We start from the raw sequence: 21,237 nt of genomic DNA, 5'->3' as shown, positions 1-21,237 counted from the left end.
TATAACCCTTTGTATTGCTTTTATTTGGAGTTACTTACTGATGTCCTTTTCCATATCACGTCAGAAGTTAGAAACTAATTCTGTTCTCTAAAACACTAAGTCATGCAAATGGAATTTTTAACAACCAGAATTTTTCCACACAGTGATCACCAGAAGAACGATAATCCTCCACTGCAGACTTTCAACAAATTAAAGGAACACAAAACTGTGTAGTATCAATGAAGTGATTTTTATACCTTTGTAGCAGTAGAGAAACAGCATTATATCCTGCAGCATAGCTCCAAGTCCATGGGAATAAGATATTCCCCTCTCCTACCCCCTTTCATTATGAAAAACAATGCGAGTATGAGACCCCTATACTGCACCACACTATAGATTTTATCACCAGCTGTGCTCTCACCACTGAGACAATACAACTTCTGTCCTCATATGAGAAGTGACAGGGGTTCCTTAAGGTTTGGCAATTCTTTTGGCTAAATCTAGTGTTAAAACTCATTGAAATCTAAGACTTACTACATATTGTCTACACAGCAACAACCAGAACTAAAGACGGGCTGCAGGTAGTAATTAAGCCTTTTCTGAAGCATAAATATATCTAATCCCATAGACTATGTCCACTATGGCTTCAGAGGAATTGTTTGATGGACACAAGCAGACAAGTGAAGACAAAAGATGTTCCGTTTACCTGAAGTACTGGTTTGTGCCCCAAACGCAAAAGACGGCTTTGCCTGATCGGTTTCCTTCTCCGATGGTTTGACGAAACTGAAGTTGAATATAGGTTTTGCTGCGCTCTCCTCTTTGGTATGCTCAGCAGTTCCAGCTGAAAAGACAGGTTGTGCCTTTAACTCTTCACTGTCAGCTTTCTTTCCAAATGCTAACGGAGCAGCAGAAGTGACCAAGTCCTGTTTCTCTTCTGTCCTTCCCAAAACAAACTGTGAGGCAGGTGCAGACTCCACGTTGCCAAAAGAGAAGCCTCCCTTCGTTGAAAGAGTTTCATCCTTTTTCTCATCTGACTTCTTAAATGTAAGAGCAGGTGATGCTACCTCCTTTTCTGCCACAGTTCCAAAAGTGAAGCCACTGACTCCGGTTTTATTCTCACTGGTAGCTATGGAAGAAGTAGAACTCGTGCCAAAACCAAAGCCTCCCAAAACTGGTTCCTCTTTCTTTTCCTGCTGTCCCAGGCTCGCTGTCCCAAACTGAAATGTTGAAGGAGCCTGACTGCTTGTAGATGGAAGTCCAAAGGTAAAACTGTTACTTTTACCTTCTTTTTTACTGTCTTCTGATTTAGAGTCTGAGGAAGAAACTCCAAATTTGAAGTCCCCTGAACTAGTAGGAAACTTAAAACCCCCAGTCACAGTGTTGGAGGACGCAGGTTCTGATGCAACGCCAAACTTGAAGCTCCCTTGTTCTCCAAATTTAAAATTTCCTGTGCTACCTAACATATGAGAAGATTCAGAGGAGGACGACTGGACACCAAATGTAAATGATGGCATTGCAGCATTTGTGGACACAGTAGGAGTACCAAAACCTGCAGAAAGAAGTAATAATAATATTAAGTTTGCAATGTATCATGCAAATCATGTAAGGCTTTAGCTACGTGGCTGGGATTCTAGTCCTGAACTTCCATTGTCAAAACTGGTTAAAAAAACCCTACAAAACAAACCCAAAACAGTAAACAAACCACAAAACAAGTGAAAAAACTCCACACTTCCTCTCTCCATACACCTTTTTGCAAATGGAATTCTTCTATCCACCACCTGGCTTTGAAAACTTCATTGCCAACTTCTCTGAAAGATCATGCTTTTCTAATGAACTACACGTAAGGCTGGTAAGAACAGCAGTGTCATTATTACAAGCTTTTCTCTAAGAAGCGTAATCTTTTTCTGGGGAAAGGGTGTGGAAAAACAGGCACATTACCTCTTACTTAAGCAATATTCCTAGATGAAAAATGAGCAGTTTTGCCATATCTCAAAGGAAAAATAATTGTACTTAAAAAAAAAAAACCCAAAAGAAAAAATAAATTGCAGAATGAACACCCTTGTTTTAGTCATTGAGTATTACCTTTGAGCTCTGCTTTGGTGCCTGGCTTTGCACTTTCACAGGCTACACATTTTGTGGCTTCTGCTTTGTTTTGGACCAAGCAGACCTCACAATCCCAGCTTCCTTCAGGTTTCTTGAATTTGTCTAAATCCAGAAATCCTCCTGAAGGAGCAGAAAATGTAGAAACACTGCTACTGGTCACAGGCACTGAACTCCCTGAGAAATAAGCAAGATAGTTAATCATTCTGCTTAATTAAATTATAAAGTTAATATGAACTTTTAGAGAAACTCTTATATGCTCATTAAATTACAAAGTGGACAAGTGTAACAGTAAACTACAAGTTAATTTCAGTCAATTTCAATCCCAGAACGTGAACAACAGAAACACCTAGATTCTTCTTTGTAATCTATGTGTGATTTTAAGCACAAATTGAACCAATGACGTTTAAACAGCAACAGCAGGTCATACAATACAGTAACATAGCCTATTTCAGATGTAAATTACAGGTAGTGTACTCAACTAAAACTCCTAAAAAAATTTCCGGTGACATGAGTAACCCACAGTCCAAGTCAGCATCACTCAACTCAAGTTAATGATCACTGTCAACTGACATTAGGCTGAGAATTTACCAGAATGATTCATCGCCAAATCCCACAGACATGTTGGAAACTACATTGTGACAACAACAACAAAAAAAACCCCAACAAACAAGGGGAACTCAAAGCTTCCAAACCCAAAATTCTGTGCTCACTACAAGCTACACTGTCTTCAACAACAGCAGAAATCTCCATAAAAAGGCCCAAAAGACAATGCTTGCCTCCTAATTTTTCTCCCTGGTAAAAGAAGAGATGTCACGTGATGCTGTATCCCAATAGAAAACTTCAGCTCTGTAAGTACGAGGGCTGAAGTGGACATCCAGAAGGCACAAAAGCATCACGTAATCATCATGTTCACCTACAGTTTTAAGCCACTGAGGGTGGCATTTAAGAGAGAGGCAGAGGATAACGCCTCAAATTCAAAACAGTAAAGACAGGAATGGGTTTTCTCTTCCACAACATTTTTGTCCTCCCATTTCACTTCGCTCACTCTTCCCCTTGGCAGATGTAACTGTGCAAGTCTTTGTACCATGATGGTCATGGCAAACCTCCCACATTTCCAAAATTCCTCCTTGCAATGGCTACAGTCTCAGACAAAAGTGCCAGCTGATCACTCTGAGGCTGAAAGTCCATGAGAATAAGGTCCCTCTGGAATGTGTTATCTGAAGAGATTTCACTCCTACTGTACAGAGTGATTACAAACCCACAATCTAGTCCGTCTTGGATTTTCTTCCCCCCTCCCCAAACATATTTGCAAAGGTGGTTTTTGACATAATAGTATATTAAATGATGTTAAAAGCCAAATAAATAGAACACAAAAATAATTATTTGTGCTTTAAAAAGAATACCCTCACCACACTGCATCCAGTGCTGCCCTGAAGGAGTCGCCCACCTCCCCAAGGTCTGGAAGGACCCTGACCTTCCAGAATAAGGTCACCCATGTTCTCGAATGCTACCTACCACTGGCCTCCACAGCCAAACATATGGCTTTGCTTTAGCTTAAGATGACTAAAGACTACACTGTCTTGAAATCCTGCTTCATACCTCGGCTCAATTATACACAACCGCTGAGTGGAGACATTTTTGGCCAGATTCTGTAAATGCCATTTCTACTTCTGTTTTGAAACAGAAAAAAACCAGTAATTTTTAACTCTTTTTATGGAATTCACGTTTTCCCCCAAAAAAATAAGTAAATTGGGTTTAAGTTAATCAGGGCATCCAGTTTAGTCATCTTTCCTCACCAGCGGCAAGGCAGGGAATATTTGCTTCGGTTCAGCTCAGTACTAATACATTTCACAATCAGTTCAATTCATGTGACAAGCTGGAATCTGGGCTGAGATCTCAAAACTGCCTGTAACCATTCCTGCAGACAGGCACTAATCCATCCTGTCTGGCATACAGCCACGCTGCTGAAAATATTTTTTATATGCAACGTGTTTTAGTCCATAAAGAATGCACAGAAGCTGAGATTGAAGCGACAGACAAGAGAAGAACACACCTGGTTTCTCAGACTGACAGGCTACACATTTGCTGTCTTCTGCCTTATTTGATACAAGGCACACTGCACACTCCCAAGAGCCTTTTGGCTTCTTAAATTTGTCTCCAAATCCCAAAGTGGCCGTTGTGTCAGTGCTGCTGGAGGAGGATGTCACTGTCACCGAGCTGTCTGTGACCACTGGCAATGTCAGAGCAGGCATTACTCCTGTCCCAGGCTTTGGTGTCTCACAGGCTATACATTTTGTAGCTTCAGGTTTGTTCTGGACCAGACAGGTATCACAATCCCATGTGTTGGGTGGTGGTTTAAATTTGTCTTCAAAGCCCAGTGTCCCGGCTGTAGGGACTGCGGCCTTCGAGGTGACGCACGGACTAGAGCTTATCGTGGGTTTCGTACTCTCCACTGTTGACACTTTAGCAGCTTGACACGTTACACATTTGCCATCTGTGGGTTTGTTTTGCAGACATGGGTCATGCGTGTCAGACTGCCAAAACGAGGATGGCTGTTTAGGGCTGTCTTTGCCTGCAGAAAAACTACTTATTGCAGGCCTTGTATAGACCACTGTGCTCGTAACAGGCTGTGCGGATGTAGAGGAGTGTGTTTTCTCAGACGTGAAGCCTAGAACAGAAATAAACAGGAAGAGTTCTTACTAATAAAGCACTACCCTTGCTAGAGGCCAGTTACTTATAATACTAGACAGCATAAATTTAAACCAAGTGCCAGTGGTTACAACTATACGTTCCTACTAACTGCAAGAGGAAGTCCCTGGAAATCTTATCTAAAGGGATGAAATTTCATATGCTGCACGAGGACACAACAGAACATTCATTTAAAGCTTGATTTAACTCTTCATTTCCTAAAAAGTTTTAAATACAAATCTTCACCAGTAGATACAAGCGTGAACAAAAGGTACTGAAAGCTGACTGTCCGTCACGGACTAGAAATAATCCAATTTCATTTTAAGACACCATGCCCAATCGAATCATATTTCTAAAGCTATTTCTGCCATAGTAGATGACTCACATCTACTTTAGTGGCTGTACAGCCGTTGGTACTTGGAGCAAAGATACCATCCACATGGTATTTCCCCACAGATACTGAGCATTAAGTAATAAAAATGAAGACAACAGAACAATTGCTATGCACAATCTTTGTCCAAAATGCACTGAACAGAGGCCAATTTCTCGTTTACAGGTGCCAGTTTTAACAGAAAACAAGAACCACCAATAGGGAAACACTAAAGAAAATGCTACAGCATTGCATTAACCATGACACAAAGTGGATTTTTTTTGTTGCTGTGGTGGTTTTTGTTTTTTTTTTTTTTTAAATCAATGTACATGTATGTTAGCGTGTTTTTCTCAATATTTTTTTAAAAGTATTTCATTATCTCACCAGGGCTTTTTAGAATGTCTAACACACTTCCTTCCTTTAAGACTTTTGCAGGCTTGGTGAGGCCATCATATTCTTCTTTTTCTTCCTTTTTATTGCTGGTGCTGTTTACAGTGGTGGTATCTTTAAAAACAAAACAAAAAACACTTTTCACAAAGAAATCCATTTGAAATATATTCATACTTGCTAGAAACAAGAATTTCGAACTTTCATGCTTCTTACGTAATAATCTTCAAAATTCTACCTTGTTTACAGCAGTTTATAATTATAATTTGGTGAAAAGCAGATCTGTCACAGAAAACACACTTTGCCTGGAATTGCTAATATGCTCAGAAAGGACAGATTTACTATTTAATATACAAAAAAGAAAATCAGCCTTCAGATTTGAAATGCTAAGATTTCCATTACCTAGAGTAAGTAAGGACGTCACTGGTGTATCGCTGGATCCAGAAAGCTCTGCTGATTTTACAACAGGAACACTAAATGTAAACCCAATCTGCTATGAAAAAGAGAGATTTTTCAGATTCTGAAACCAGAGAAACTTTAACCAAATTTCAAACACAAATAAAAATCTGAAATCCAGTCTTCAAACTTTTGGTATACATGCTGGCTGACAAATTTTAAGCCAGAAACCTATACATTCATTTCCCCACTACTAGGGACGATTCCGCTTTATTCTGCAATATTCTACTAAAGGCTTAAGATAAGGATGAGTTTTATTTATTTTACTTACAGACAACGGAGGTAGCACTTCCGCCTCAGTAGATTTCACAATTGGAGATGAAAATCTGAAGACAGGACTGCCAACATTGCTTGCTGGTTGTACCTGTATTTTCAAAAGAATTAAGGTTTGTATATAAAAGAAAAACACCCTGGTGAGACAATGGCAGGTACCTGAATTCAATGCCTAACAGACATTCTGCTGAAGTAGGGAAATCTGATGTTTGGTGTTTATTTCTAATCCACAGATAAGAGTTATAATAAAAGAAAATGAAGCTTGAGAGTGAGCATGTAGAACAGTATAATCAAAAACAAATCCCATAAACTGAGAGAAAAAAAATGAGATACTACTTAGATCTAAATACATGGAAAAACAGACCAAGCCCATTAAGAACCTTAAAGTAACTCAGCTCAATTGTAGTCAGAGCTTCAGCAAATACCTCAACATGTTAAAGCAACGACTTAAAAATGTACAAAAATATTTTGAATGCTCTGGAATAAATGAATGTTTATTCTACTGCAATCATATTCCAATTATTGCACCCTAGACTCATATTCTACACTAGTCTTATATGACTATTAATGCTACCTCTAATTTAATAACTTAACTTGGCATAAAAACCTGACAAAATTTCCACAGCATTTGATGCAGTTACACAATTGTGTTAACCAGAAGTTGGCGACGTATAAAACGGAGGCAGAGTCAAAAACTTTGCTCCCCATACCTCCAAACTGGAATACAACACTGATTTATTCAGCAGGATATAAACTGGTGTTGGTTAGATTCACGAGCTCCGTGGAAGAAGTTAAGATGCAACAAAGCAGACATATACTCGTCCTACAAACGTATTTGCAACATACAACAAAGATTTACCTTGTTCATCACTGCTGTTGAAACAGTGCTTGGTGAGGATGAGACAGTACTACTGGGAAGAAAACTAAAGTTGAACGAAGGCAGCGATGCAGTACTGATGGGTAGGGGTACTTTCGGTAGTACCGGTTCTTCCACCTCCTAGGTGTAAATTTTAATCGTTGTAAATTTTAATTTTTTCCTCTTTCTTTAAAAAAAGTGGTAAATTATAGTTTTTCTCTTTTACAAGACTTACTACTTTCCTACCCTGTTCCATCCTTAATTTCTTAAGTTAAATATAACAGAGATAGATTAAGACAAAGCAAGTTTTCAAAAGGAATCCCACCTCCGCACCTCAGTCTGCAGGTGATTTTAATTTACGGCAGACCTGTTTCCGTTTGTATTATAGAAACATTCTCCAGCATTTACTATTTCTTCATTTTGAATCAGCCAGAAGACTGACTGTATTTAAGATCCAGTGGTAGGCAGCTTACATAACATCCCATCAGAAAAATGCCTTTTGGGATAATCATGACTGTAGTTTTATTAAACGGACTTTTTCCATTAAAACAAGAAAAAAATCCTTCTCACAATGAGTTTGATTAAGTGCCAAAAATTGTGAATGACCATTAGCAGACATGCAGAACACTTGCCTTCTGCTTCTGACTCTTGGCCTGCATTTTTCTACATGACTCACATATGAAATAACAAATTAAATAAACTTGGTTTACTTACTTGGCACTTGTTTCAAACTTCATTCTTTTATAAAAACTCTACAGACCTCCACCAAAATTCATTCATTCAGCTGCTAATGAGAAACTTCATAGTATGAAGCATCTCCAAGGTAATATGACTAAAGATTTCAAAAATATAAAATCAAAGTTGAGGCATTTAAACAGATAAATAAATTGGAGCCTGCCCTGAAACCCACAGCAAAAAACTCACAAAGCTGAAATGACATTATTATCAATTACTACGAGGCAATAACACTTGTATACTTAGCTAGTTAACTTTAGTTATCTTAGTAAGAGCAATTAGCCTGAGTCCCTTACCTCTTGTTCTTGTCCAGGTTTTGATATATAGTGTACTCCTCTTTCCCTTCTCATCTTGCCACCACCACCTACTCCTCCTGAAGACAGACCATTGGATGCAGGACTACTGAATTTAGGGTAGGTCAAATTGCTGGCAAAGAATAACAATACACAGAATGAGGAAGGGAAAAAAAGAAAAGCAAAAAAAAAAAAAAAGGGGAAAAGAAAAAAAAAAAAAAAAGGGGAAAAGAAAAAAAAAAAAAAAAGGGGAAAAGAAAAAAAAAAAAAAAAGGGAAAAGGAAAAAGAAAAAAGTCAACTTAGATCAACTAACTGTTTCAAGCTATTTATAGTCACTTATTATTTATATTAGTCCTAGAACTGACACCTTCTAATTGGAATCAGAAAAAGACATTTCATGAATTGCTAAATGCTGGTAAATATCCAATGTTCTAAACAGCAAAAGCTGCATTAATAAGAGCAGCAATGAGAAGGACATACATAAGAAACAGTCACAACATCCATAAAGGAATGATGACTAAGCCAGAAGACCTGAAATAGAAGAACTGATTTAGACTGTTATTTTCTGATGTTCCCTTTTAATAGTCCAGACAGTGGAATTTTCGACTGCCAGTTCTCTGATTCTGTGATGAGCTTGTATCCTTGTGGGGATCTAAAAGAACAACTAAAAATATATATGGAGAGAGAGAGGGGGAGAGAGAGAGAACAAGTATGTGTGCGCACGCACATGAAATGCTGCCAACAGCTCTTACAGAATAGAGAGGCTTAAACTTGTGTGGCAAGATAATACAGCAAAAGCTTCAGAAGCAGCTCTGGCTTTCCTGGGGCCATCAGCAGAAGCAGCAGAGGTGTTTGGGCGTGCCAACATTCCACAAGTCTTTTCAGACATGAATACAGATCCCTTTTGTAAAGCATACAAAGGCATTTCTCTGTTCATTACAAAAGCCTAGATCCAAACCAGAAAGATTTCCTAATCCAAGTGGGAAAAGAAAAGGAACCCCCCCACCCCAAAACCTTCAAACAAACAAGAACACCCCCCAAAAAAACCCCAAACCAAACCCGGGCACAAAAGTGAACTAGGCAATAACAACAATAAAAAGCAGCGTGGCATCAAAATGAAGTATCCCTACAAAAAAATTACCATATCAAAGCTTATCCTGCAGCTAAGCAGTCAGTCATTACAAAAAGTTCACACTGGAAGTCACCAGGTCAAGTCTCCAGAAGATAGAGGAAGAGAATTGGTCTAAACTTGTCAGATACTTGCAAACAGTCTGCTTAGCACTGTAACCACTCAGAGGAAGCCAGATCCTTAAGGCCATATGCTCAAACTTTTCTCTAATCCAAACTGACAATCAATTCGAATTCTGAAAAAAAATCTTACGTCAAAACGGAGCTGTATTCAGACACTTGTAGACTGCCTATAATAACCCATATTCCTCATTTCTGTTGACACCTGTCAGCTTCTAAGAGGCAAAGACAGCTTTCTGTCTTCAAGCAACTCCAATTTACAATTCTGACCCAGGTTTAAAAACTAAATAACCTTGGGAGGCTGAACAGAGATGTACCCAAGTACTGCAGGTTAACTGCACAAAGGGACTCTGGCCAGCTGCCCCTTAGCAGTGTTATGCTTCTGCTCCAGATTATGGCATCCAACAGAGACTGGCTTTATAAAAGATTTTTTTTTTTAAAAATACCATCTACTCTACAGAAAAAAGCAGACCATAGCAGCAAAACTGCTGAACCAAATAAAAAACGCAGTTTTCTGGATCTCCTTTCTACATGCAGGACAAGAAAGGAGTTTTACTAAAGAAAATTTAGAACCGTTTGAAAACCCACAATTGAAACGTAACATCTGTTTGCACCTATGCCAAAAACCTTAGTGCCAATCTCCTACAGCTCTGAAAAGGTAGTTGCTGCAAAGACAAGTATTAGATGCCAAAACAAAAGGCTGGTTTTGGGGTTTGGCTTGCAAGCCAAAGAATGCCCATGGGCAATATAAGAATTGCTTGGAAGATGAACACAAAGACAACAAAATACAATTCCCTGTATTTGAAAAGGACGCCGTTCTTTGAAATGGACAAATCCTCCAAAAAACGTATCCTTTGAAGGCAAAGTGTCTTAATTCAAGCACTACCCACAAGACTAGCTGCACAGAAGGGAGAGCCATCAATACTATCTGAAGATGAAGTCATTCTACCCAAACCAACCAAGCCGTGTAAGACAATCCCCTCAAGAAGAAATACAATTATTAACTCTCCTGGAATTTTGTGTTTTAGAGACAAGTTGGCATTTCGCCTCAGATGATCCTAAAGGCTCCTGTTTTTCATGCAAACTCACAAAGCAGATATGCAACTTCTCCATGAAAGAAGCATTAAAAAAAATTATCTTCCTCCAGGTTTTTGCTTTTTTAAAAAATTAATTAAAAACTAAATACACTCCTGAACTGTAAGCCACTTCACCTTATAAAGAATCTTTCAGGAAGAATAATTCCTTTAGGACAATAAAGAGCTGAAACTAGTATCCGAGCCCCTAATGAACATCAAGATGCACAAATGGTTAAAGTCTCTCAGAATACAATTTTTCACTATATTTTCCATCCCATAATTAGTGAGAACTGTTACTGCCCTTTCAAAAGAAGACAGATATGCAGAATGTAGTGACAAAGAGAGATATTTCTTCTTTCAAGTGTTTTAAATTAATAGATTTGTCATACCTTTCAGATGGTTTTACTTGCTGTTCTGCAGGAAAACTCTTCTCTCTCATGCCCTGCAAGTTAAGTTCAATTTATTTAATGATTCATCTGAATGCACTTATATGCTATATACAAAGCAAAGACAAACAACTGCTCATGTTCTGTGTTGGGTTATTTATTTATACCCTTAAATATACCTTGTCTACTTAAGTTTGTTCCCTAACCACTATGACTATCCACTTTGATCTCTGGCCTAAAAAGCCCATAGATTTAACCTCTGGTCATTTTTACATTCAGATTGATACTGGAACTAACAGTGAGTTTTGGTTTTTTTTTTTGAAAGAGATAACGATGTTTTTATAAGGAAAGCTTATCAGGGACTCCATCTACACCAAAATGATCAGAATGGGTAATAAAGCTTATTGCCAGAAATCTCACTTGGAGCCTGTGGCTCACCTGAAAGAGTTTATATACATTAGCCTGCTCCATCAGCAACAACTTCGTGTACAGGAACATATGAAAAGCAAAATGTTGTCTCTGTATTTTAATTCTTTTACTGAGAACAGCCTGACCCAATAGCACATCATCATGTTCTGAAAATAACCACCAGCCACTTACTGTTCCAAAAATAATTAAATTCATAAAACCTCAAAGTATCTCTTTCCCAATGGTTCCCAATGTCTTAATGCTTACCTCAAGCACACTATCAATACTCTTTGCCAAGAAAGAGCACCTGAGTAGAATAATCAGTTAGAGACATTGCAAGCTTGTAAAAAGCAGGCAGATAAGGACCAGAAAAATTTACTTACTTTGTGCTTTATATCTACCCTCTGTTGAATTTTGCTGGAATCAGTAGCTGGAGTCAGAGATGGTTTAAAATACTGGGTCCGACTCACTGACAGAGAGATTGCCTTTGGTGTCACGAGTTTCTGGACAGGTGGATGCTGCGATTCCATCTTTGAAAGGGAAGCAGCAATCAATTTATCCTTGAACCCACCCAAATTACCACAGCACTTACTGATGAAAAAAATTAACAGAACTATAAGCCTCCGATCAGTCTCAGCACCCAGTGAAAATGATTTGGAAGTGTTGAAAGCATTTAGCTTGCAAGGGAAGTCACCAGAATACCAGTTATGAAATCCAAAAAGCTAAAGAAGTAGCCAAAGTCTGACTGAATTCTACTTCAAAATTTGGCAGTTAACTTCATAGACAAAATAACTCATGTTAATAATATCAAAATAACTCATGTTACTATAATATCGTCCCATCATTTCCTCTCCTCTGCCCACATTGTGATTTATTTTTTACTGGCTTAATCCATTAACTTAACATTCAAAGTGTTAAGCAGCTAATTATACAGGCTTCTGTGTTTCATTTTTCCTACATTTTCCTCCTTTTAAGTATATTTTTAAAAAAGTTTCAAAAGTTGTAAGACTGTAAGGTCTCCCTAGAGGCCTCTCTTCTCTAGGCTGAACAACCTCAACTCTCTCAGCCTGTCTTCACAGGAGAGGTGCTCCAGTGCCCTGATCATCTTCAGGGCCCTCCTCTAGACTTGCTTCAACAGGTCCATGTCCTTCTTATGTTACCCCTCGTCCTATTGCAACAGACCCAGTTAAAAAGTCTGTCCCCATCTTTCTTATAAGCCTCCTTGAAGTACTGAAAGACCTTGATAAGGTCTCCCCAGAGCCTTCCCTTCTCCAGCCCTCTTATCATTCCTGTCGCCCTCCTCTGAACCCACTCCAAAGGTCCATGTCTTTCCTGTACTGAGGACTCCAGAGCTGGACACAGTACTGCAGGTGGGGTCTCACCAGAGCTGAGCAGAAGGGCAGAATCACCTCCCTTTATCTGCTTGGCTACATCTCTTTTGATGCAGCCCAGGATGCAGGAGGCCACCTAGGCTGTGAGTGCGCACTGCTGGCTCATGTCCAATTTTTCATCCACCAGTACCCCCAACTCTTTCTCAGTGGGGCTGCTCTCAATCCCTTCATCTCCCAGCCTGTAGTGATACCGGGGGTTGCCCTGAGCCAGGTGCAGGACCTTGCACCTGGCCTTGTTGAACCTCATGAGGTTTACAAGGGCCCGCTTCTTGAACTTGTCCAGGACCCTCTGGATGACATCCCGTCCCTCAGGTGTGTCAATCACACCACTCAGTTTGGTGTCATCTACAGACTTGCTGAGGGTGCACTCAGTCCCACTATCTAAGTTATTGGTGAATATCTGGCATTTGTTCTTGTTCCATTTCAGGCCATTGACGATTGTCCAATGCTCCACTTTATCTCTCTGCAAGGCCTCTTGTCCCTCAAGAGAGTGAACAGCACCTCCCAGTTTGGTATCATTATCAAACTCACTCATGGTGCATTCAACTCCTGCGTCCAGATTGTTGATAAATATATTCAATAGGACTGGCCCTAGAATTGAGGCCTGAGGAACACCACTGGTGACCAGTCGCCAGCCAGATGTTAGCCCCAACTACAACCCTTGGCTCCTTTCTGTTCAGCCCGTTCTTCACCCAACACACCATGAACCTGCTCATCATACAGTTGGACAAGTTGTATGGAAGGATACTGTGAGGGACAGTATCAAAAGCCTTATTAAAATCCAGAAAACTACATCTGCCACCTTCCCCTCACCCGCTAGGCAGGTGACCCTATTGTGGAAGGGTATCAAATTAGTTAGACAGGAATGTACAATGAAAAAAAAAAAAGGAAGTCACAGAGTTAGATATTTAATATACTAAGAGCTATTCTGTCTGGCACAGATCCTTGAAATAAGAAAAATACAACAAAAAATACCTGCAAAAGTTTTGTCTGAATGCTCAAGTGTTTTGTCAACGATACATTTGGCTTTAGTAGGAAAACACACAACCCTCTCCTTGGCACGTACAACCCCCTCTCCTCCCCTTCTCATCACAGGCTATCTGTCCCCTGCCAAACCTTATGAATTCTAGTATTATGAATAGACAATTTCTCTACTTTTACCCAGTGACAGCTGTGTGCAACATTCGCTTTCCGACTGACGTCAGGCTCTGAGCTGCAAATCTGGTAGATCTTTCTTAATGCCTCATCACAGGTGTAGTTCCACGATCTAACTGAGAATCCACACCAGCTTTGTTTTCAGTTATTTGGATAATATTTATGGCAAAGAAATGGTATGCTCTACTTTTCAACATTCTTGCAATTTAGCATATGGCAAAAGATGGTATAGGAAATCCAAGATGTTTGTAAACTCTGAACTGACTATAAAATTAATTAGATTTCCAATCAAGGGATAAGCATAGAAACTTCTTAAAACATTCTGTCCTTGTCCTCATTAAAACAGCAGATGAAAACTTTGCATGGAAGAAAAACTACATTATTGTTCCTTTGGTCACCTGATCTTAAAGTGGCCTTTTGTGGGTTTTACAATTCAACAAACTCAATGATAGCCCAAATGAAAATGATTAAAAAACATTACTAGTTTTTTTTTTTTTTGACAAATATGAAGGAAATAATGATTTAACACAGCATTATCACCAATTCAGTGCTGCCTCCAAATAGGAATTTAGGAACACAAGGTTATAGAAAAGACAATGTTTAACGATTTTCCTTCTCCTTACTTTGAGCAGTAATAAAAAATGTAAGTATTATTTTTCCGCTCAGAATGAACATGGAAATCTGCACAAGGTCTGTACAATCACTCAGACTTTTCCTATTTCTGATCATTTATGTAAGAGAAAGCTTTCCAAAACATAAAGATTAACATGCAACTTAACCCCAAGTTGCAGAACAAGATAAAACTACTTTGTGTGTTCTAGAGAAGTTGTTCTTGATTGACATATCAAGACACCACCACATAAAGATAATATAATTCTTCACCTGAATAATCTTCACAGTCCTTCATCTAGCGTGGGTAGAAAAGATATTTTTAGCAATTTCCACATAGCCAAGACAGCTACAATTCACATGATGCCAATATTAACTTGAATTCATGTGTATGCTGTCATTGAGGTTTGTGACATTTCTTCTAATAGCTATAAAGCATAGAAAGTTATCTATCTCAGCTTAAGATGTTACAGGTTCTTACCTGTTTTCGTTTGGATTGGAAGCTAGCAATATTCAGCTGTGCACCCCTGTCCACAGGCTAAGGAGGGGGAAAAAAAAAAAATTAGAGGATTATTTTTTTCCATTAAGAGAGGGTTCCATGCAACAAAAACATAGGGGTTTTATGATCAACTTACAGAAGACAGTGGACTAGAAACAGAAGATGGAATCCTTTTAGCATCCTGTTGAAAAAACAGTGCAAGAAGAAAAATGAAATCGAACAGCAGACTACATAACGAAGATCTTTAGCCTATATTGGCACATTTACTGTATTCTTCAAACACATGAAATAAAACAGATTAAAAGGAGTGCCATTTACCGCCAAAGGACTTGACATCTTCTCCAATGACTGCAAGATGCGCCGCGCTGTGGAACTTGTCACACCATAGGATTGCACACTTGCTTGTTTAGCTTTCACTTGTCTTCTTACCGGGGGCTGAAAAATTAGCATTGCAAATGTTATGATGCTTGATTTTGATTTAAGCATGTGTGTATTTTGTGCCCTAAGGCTACATTGATGATATAGCCAATACTGCCACAATGACAGAGAAAAATGCACTCACTGGACATTTAAGCCATAAAGAACAAAATATACTTTGCTGACTTCATAGAAGTTTAAGTGGGACCCCATACATGTTGCACATATGACAAAGCAACAAAAGAAACACGTGAATGTAAGAAGTCATAAAGAGAAGATGTTAGGCCTGTAGGGTCTCTGAACAAGTAATCAGGAAAACAGAACTGAAGCAAAGGCTTGTGCTGCAAAAGGTACTTTCAGCAACAAAGCAGATCTCAGAGTTTCATGATGGTGTAAGCATTACCATCTTAAAACCAACGTACACAATCATCATCAGGAATTTCGAGTTTTACTTCTCTCATTTCCTCCCTTTCCCCAAGATTACAGTTGACTACAGATTTTTTTACTCTGGTTAAAAAGATAAAGATCTCATTTGAACTAAGCGTATTACACCCAAAAAGTAAACTGTTTTATTTGCCTCACGTGACTTTGAATATAATTAAAAAAACTCCTTTCAGTGTGACTTTTTTTTTCTTTTTGATTATGTTAAACCCCTCACATAACCACATCACACTTACCACGCTGCTATGTGAAGACACGAAACAGACCATACAGCAAGTAAAAAACACAAGCGAGACTCGCCGTAATCTACAGCGTGCAGCAGCAAACAAGCTGGTCTCTCCTTTAAAAGCCTAGCATTTTGGTTCCTCTTTTCAGTATAATCCGCATTTATTTTGTAAAAAATAAAAACAGCTGACCAAAGAGGGCTCCTAGCTTACAGGAAGTTTTAAGCGTTCTGAAGTTTGATTTAATGCCAAGTCAGAACAAACCACAAGTTTTCAAGGTTTTGCCTAAGTCAGAACTTGTAGGTCCCCTTGTTCCATGGTAGAAGTGGACTGACAGAATAGGTCCAGCAAACTTTATTTAAGGAACTGGAAATAAAAGTTCCTTCTGACTTCCGATTTTATTTTTTTTAAAATAAAGGTCATTTTGATTTAAACACATTCCAACCAAACCAGATTTTATTGACTGCGTTTTAGATTCAACTCTAGCTACTTACAGTAGAACATGAAGAACTGTTAGGAACAAGTAACTCTTTTCAAGAGCTACCTGAATGATATTAAAATAGAAAGCATTTTACTGTTTCTCTTGAGATTGCATTTAGGACTGCATGCCTCCCTCTAGGTTACAGAAGAGCGAAGGATCAGCAAAGTTGCCTTTTAGATACTACTATAGTAAAAGAGTACACCGTTTTATACAATATATTCATAGCATGAGTGTAGGCACACTTGTGTAAGATCTAGAGAATAGTATCACGCAGGTAGCTTTGCTACTATCAACACAAGTTTTCAAAGTTATGCCATCACTGTTTTTATTTAGATGTTATGTTAACATAATACAGTAAGAGGCAAGTAATGGCAGAAAATTGAATTTTTTGGAAGACTTGACAACAGAGGAAATCCCAACTACAAACAACTAGCCAGAACCTAAGATGCTACTGTCATTCTTGTGCATTATGACAAGCATTTCTGCATAAACTGTTAAAAATGAGTTTAAACAGAAATTGTTCTTTTCTACTGTTGCAGGATAACAGGGCAAAATAGGAACTCTTGCCACATTTCCAGGTCCTTGCTCACAGCTCTTTTGGCAGTGCTACCTCTTCTGTATTTAAGTTAGGTTTCCCCTCACACTGCACTACTATTTTCATACCTGATAAGGAGCAATTCGTGCTTTTGTCTCCCTTGCTGCTGCAGCTGCACCACCGTACGTCGTCTTTCCAGGGTAAAATGGAGAATCCCCAAGCTGGCTTGTCTTAAAGACAGAAGTGTTTCCAAGTGACTACAGAAAGGTATTATGGTAAGTGGTTAGTAAAATGGCTACATATTCAAATTTATTAGAATTAATACTATGCAGTACTTACAGGAGAGGGAGATCCAAAAGCAGATAAATTGAATGCAGGTTTTTTAGAGCTAGTTGCAGAATGCTGTGAGAGGGAATGAGATCTTTCAGCCTCTGTGGACCAGAGCAGCGGCGCTGAAGTATTTTTTGAAACTGTGATATCTGCCAAAAAGACACACGCTATATGTAAATGCATATATGTATATGTAAAAGAGAACTTCAATATTAAAGATCACACTAACTCCAGAGTTCTTTAACACAGAAAAGTAAGTCTTACAGAATTAAAAAGTCCCCTAATGCTCATTTCTCCAGCACTCTAACCTTCAGAGTTCTTCAAACAGATCAACTTCACATATGGTATGAAAACCAAGTATCAACGCTGAACTTGAAATCTGTTCACAGAACTGCAAATGCATTACCTTTCTGTAATCTTTCCAAAGCACGCACAAGTTAATAGTGTGCTTTCAATGCAGAGCAATTTTATTTTTTCTTCTTTCATGGTAAAATAAAATGAAACTGCATAAACACTGGTGCATCTATAATGATACAAAGTTTTTCCTATGTTCATAAAGGGCTGGAGGCCAGCATAGGTCAAAACTGCACAGGTTTTAAACCTGAAAAAGTCCCCAAAGGCTGAACTAAGAGAGTTCATGACCTATTTTCCATGTATGTTTTATGGAGACACACCAGAAAGCTCTGATAAACTCAGGTTATATTGCTAAACCCTGGCAACATCTACTCTGAATTGTAAAAATATGTTCTCCAGAGAACTTGCTGAGTGTGCCTCCATCCCTGTTTATGTGGGGAACTAGAAAAAGCTGCAAACTTGCTGTTTGCCCTTTCTCTATCAGATCACCTAGGTCCCTATCTACATCAATACAATGTTTTAGTTTAGGTTTTTTTTAACTTTAAAATGACGTGCATTCCTTGCTGAATTCAGCAAAAGACACAGCAGTACTGACAACTGCTGCCTTCTCCCAAGAAAGCCAAAAAAGCAGCCCAAAACTTGTTCAGTCAGAAGAGTTCCTTTATTGACTCCCGGTGAAAACACAGATAGAAACACAAGATGTTTTCCTGTCATCTGCGTTTATTCACATCTAACCAGCTGTCAGTTAGATATCCTGAGTCACTTTTCCTTCTAGGCAATCAGCCTAGCTCTCAAGCTACAGAGAGTCAACTCCAGTTTCCAACTATCCCAGGTCAAAATTTACAGATAATCTATAGCTAAAAGTGTGTTTATCAGCACCGCATCTTTGTAACATCAGGGTCTCAAATGTATTCCAAAGCATGCTTATCTTTAAAAGGTGACAGGATTATACACTTCTAAAATACTAAAAATTAAATTTAATTCTAAGATCCAAAGCTGACATTCACTTACTTCCTTTATTAAGGTGATGTGGAATATTGAAGAATCAAAGCACTTCATGTTATTGAAAAAAATCGATTAGAGAACATGAAAGTTACCTTTATCAGATGCTCTAGAGGAGAAGCCACTGGTTGTTGAGATGTTATCGTCATCATGCTGAGAGGTAGAATCTTTTATTTCTTTTACAAGAGACAGTCCAGGACTGCCAATGCCAAGTGAAGAAGATGTAGAGGGCTGACAATGTGGTACTGTGGAATCCAACATGGTACAATTCAAATGACTCCGATGAAGAGAGGGCCTTGTTAACACATCTGAGAAGTTCAATGCAGATCTACTCGTGGATGGTTCTAAACAAGAACAGGGAGACAAACAGCTTTCCTATAGGCAGGCTCACAGAAGCCAAAACCTGTTTTCTATCAACACTCCTGCTATTGCCAAGTTCTAAGCACAAAAATAGAGAAGCCGAATTTAACTTCTTCCTCAGCAAGATAGGGTTTCATCTAACTGATTACAACAGCAACGCTGCAATACCAAGTATCAATGTCCCATTAAAGAGCAGTTAACAATGACGTTTTACAACACCAAATTCTGACCCCATGCTTAAGTGCTCCAACACTAAATCTTTCACCTAATCAAACATATAAATTCCTTCTTCTGTAGATAAAGCTTGCAAAAAGCTTTCCAAAATTTGAGATTACATGGAAAGTTACAGACAACTCTGCAGTTTATATAAATCTGTAATAAAGAGAATGAGAATCTGAATACTTAACATGAAAATGTGTATTTGCAGAGATTTTGGGGGATTTTGTTTGGTTTGGTGTCATCATCCCCTCCTAAATTCTAGCATATCAAGTCATGCTATAGGCAAAACATTATCTCCTATCCATTATCTTTTGAGATTTTGGAACAAAGGACAAGATGCAAGATGGGCATTTTTTCCTCATAAAACAACGAATCTGTAAACACTGCCAGTGCCCTGCAAGAGGTGGTCTCACAGGTCCAACTCGACACATGAACAGAACAGCTATTAATGGACATCTTGCCTGATATCCATGTAAGTCCATAGTCTCTCCCAGGAATTCTGGGTGAGAACATAATTTTGGGTGACTATCTTCTTGATATTTGTATTGAAGCTTAAAGTAACTAGCTCAATCTTTGTAACCACCGCAGTACTAGTAATTAGTTCTCCAAAGCACTGGTAGACTTTCAGGACTCTCTTGTTTGAGAGAAAGAAAGTGTTATCAGGCTGAAGTCTGGCCAAGCACAGGAGTACTGGCTGTAGCACATTGGTACCTCAGAGCTGAAGAAACAGGCTTTCTAAAGTTCTAATAGTAATAATAATTTTTTAAAGATCTTATTATTAACTATAGAAAGAAAGATTGGTCTATAATATCCACAGACGGCAACACAAGCAACTAAAGGTTCTAGGGTGTCCATCTGCTCCTGCTTTCTTGGAGCTAGTAAGTTTGCTGTGCAGCTGTTCTTACTGAAAGGTCCTTTCACACAGTTCTTCAGGAAAGCCAACACGTGTTCCTCATTCATGAAGACCTTCTCTATTCCTTTATCCAAACTTATTCTCAAGCTACAGCTACACAGAAGGCAATAAAGCTCCTTGTTTACAATTAGATGACATTGATGACAAAGGTATTTGCTCATTATTTTGCTTCTGCCAACAACAGAAGCAACTGACTTTCCACACAGATGGTTATGCACATGTGATCAGACAAAACTTCTCTCCTTATTAAAAATTAAGTTCCACAAACCTGCTAATTTAAGAGAAACTCAAATGAGAGCATATGCAAATTTACAGAGGAGAACTACAGAAAAAGTGAGAGGCACAGATATCAAACACAGATTCATCTTTTATATGGTAAATTAAGGGACTGCAAACTTTTTTGCCAAGGGTTGAAAGAGGTTTTCAAAGATCCCACTCTAGCCATGCACACACCTTAATGTTACCAAATATTTCAAGAAGAATAATGTAATAAACTACATTCCCCAGTTCTCCATTAAACTAACAAGGAACTTCATTAAACTGATTGAAGAAGCTCAAAGGAGAAAAAAAAAAAAAACAATCAGGACACGAGAAGGAATTCTCCTCTGGCATTCTAGCATCTGCTCTTTTGTTTTGAGGACAACAAAACAAATTAATGTTTTTATTACCTTAGGGAATTAGTTGGACTTTCATTCCAGACCTTTTAAAAAGAAAATGTAACCCAGCCCACTTGCAAATGAATTCTACCAAAATTTTGCACCTGGCTAACTGACCACCTGAAGTTAACAGATGACTTCCAAGAGCTGTAAGACAACCTCCAGTATGTTTCACAATTGTGTTTACAATTTAAAGCTATGACAGTTTCACAAAGAGTTGCTGGGGATTTTTTTGTTTGTTTTTTTTGGGGGGTAGGGGGCACTTTGGTTTTGTGTTGGGGTTTCTTTTGCTTGTGGGTTTTGTTTTTTTTTTTTTAATTCTGTCAAAATGCTCCTTCCAGCTTCTCTTAGAAATTTAGATTCAAAACTAGAAATCTGTGAATAAATACAGA

The 21,237-nt window shown here is 38.5% G+C and overlaps 1 protein-coding gene across 6 annotated transcripts in view; it reads right to left on the bottom strand.

Annotated features, from left to right (window-relative positions):
• The window catches only part of NUP153 (nucleoporin 153kDa), a 43,118-nt gene that overhangs the window by 6,381 nt on the left and 15,500 nt on the right, over nt 1-21,237 (bottom strand). For 3 of the 6 annotated variants that reach the window (XM_014940889.1, XM_014940890.1, XM_014940893.1), the window contains exons 3-18: nt 18,793-19,041; nt 17,351-17,490; nt 17,140-17,268; nt 15,232-15,348; nt 15,050-15,094; nt 14,896-14,952; nt 11,643-11,789; nt 10,855-10,907; nt 8,144-8,273; nt 7,116-7,253; nt 6,255-6,347; nt 5,930-6,020; nt 5,525-5,644; nt 4,136-4,750; nt 2,062-2,256; nt 686-1,528 (exon numbers count right to left, since the gene is read on the bottom strand). In XM_014940889.1, coding sequence (XP_014796375.1) covers nt 686-1,528; nt 2,062-2,256; nt 4,136-4,750; nt 5,525-5,644; nt 5,930-6,020; nt 6,255-6,347; nt 7,116-7,253; nt 8,144-8,273; nt 10,855-10,907; nt 11,643-11,789; nt 14,896-14,952; nt 15,050-15,094; nt 15,232-15,348; nt 17,140-17,268; nt 17,351-17,490; nt 18,793-19,041 — 3,162 coding nt within the window. The remainder of the gene's footprint in view (nt 1-685; nt 1,529-2,061; nt 2,257-4,135; nt 4,751-5,524; nt 5,645-5,929; nt 6,021-6,254; nt 6,348-7,115; nt 7,254-8,143; nt 8,274-10,854; nt 10,908-11,642; nt 11,790-14,895; nt 14,953-15,049; nt 15,095-15,231; nt 15,349-17,139; nt 17,269-17,350; nt 17,491-18,792; nt 19,042-21,237) is intronic. The other 3 variants (XM_014940891.1, XM_014940892.1, XM_014940894.1) reach the window with 3 other exon arrangements.

Source organism: Calidris pugnax, unplaced genomic scaffold (assembly GCF_001431845.1).
Source record: "Calidris pugnax isolate Ruff unplaced genomic scaffold, ASM143184v1 scaffold8, whole genome shotgun sequence".
NCBI classification, from domain to species: domain Eukaryota; kingdom Metazoa; phylum Chordata; class Aves; order Charadriiformes; family Scolopacidae; genus Calidris; species Calidris pugnax.
This window is presented reverse-complemented; position numbering and strand designations above follow the sequence as displayed.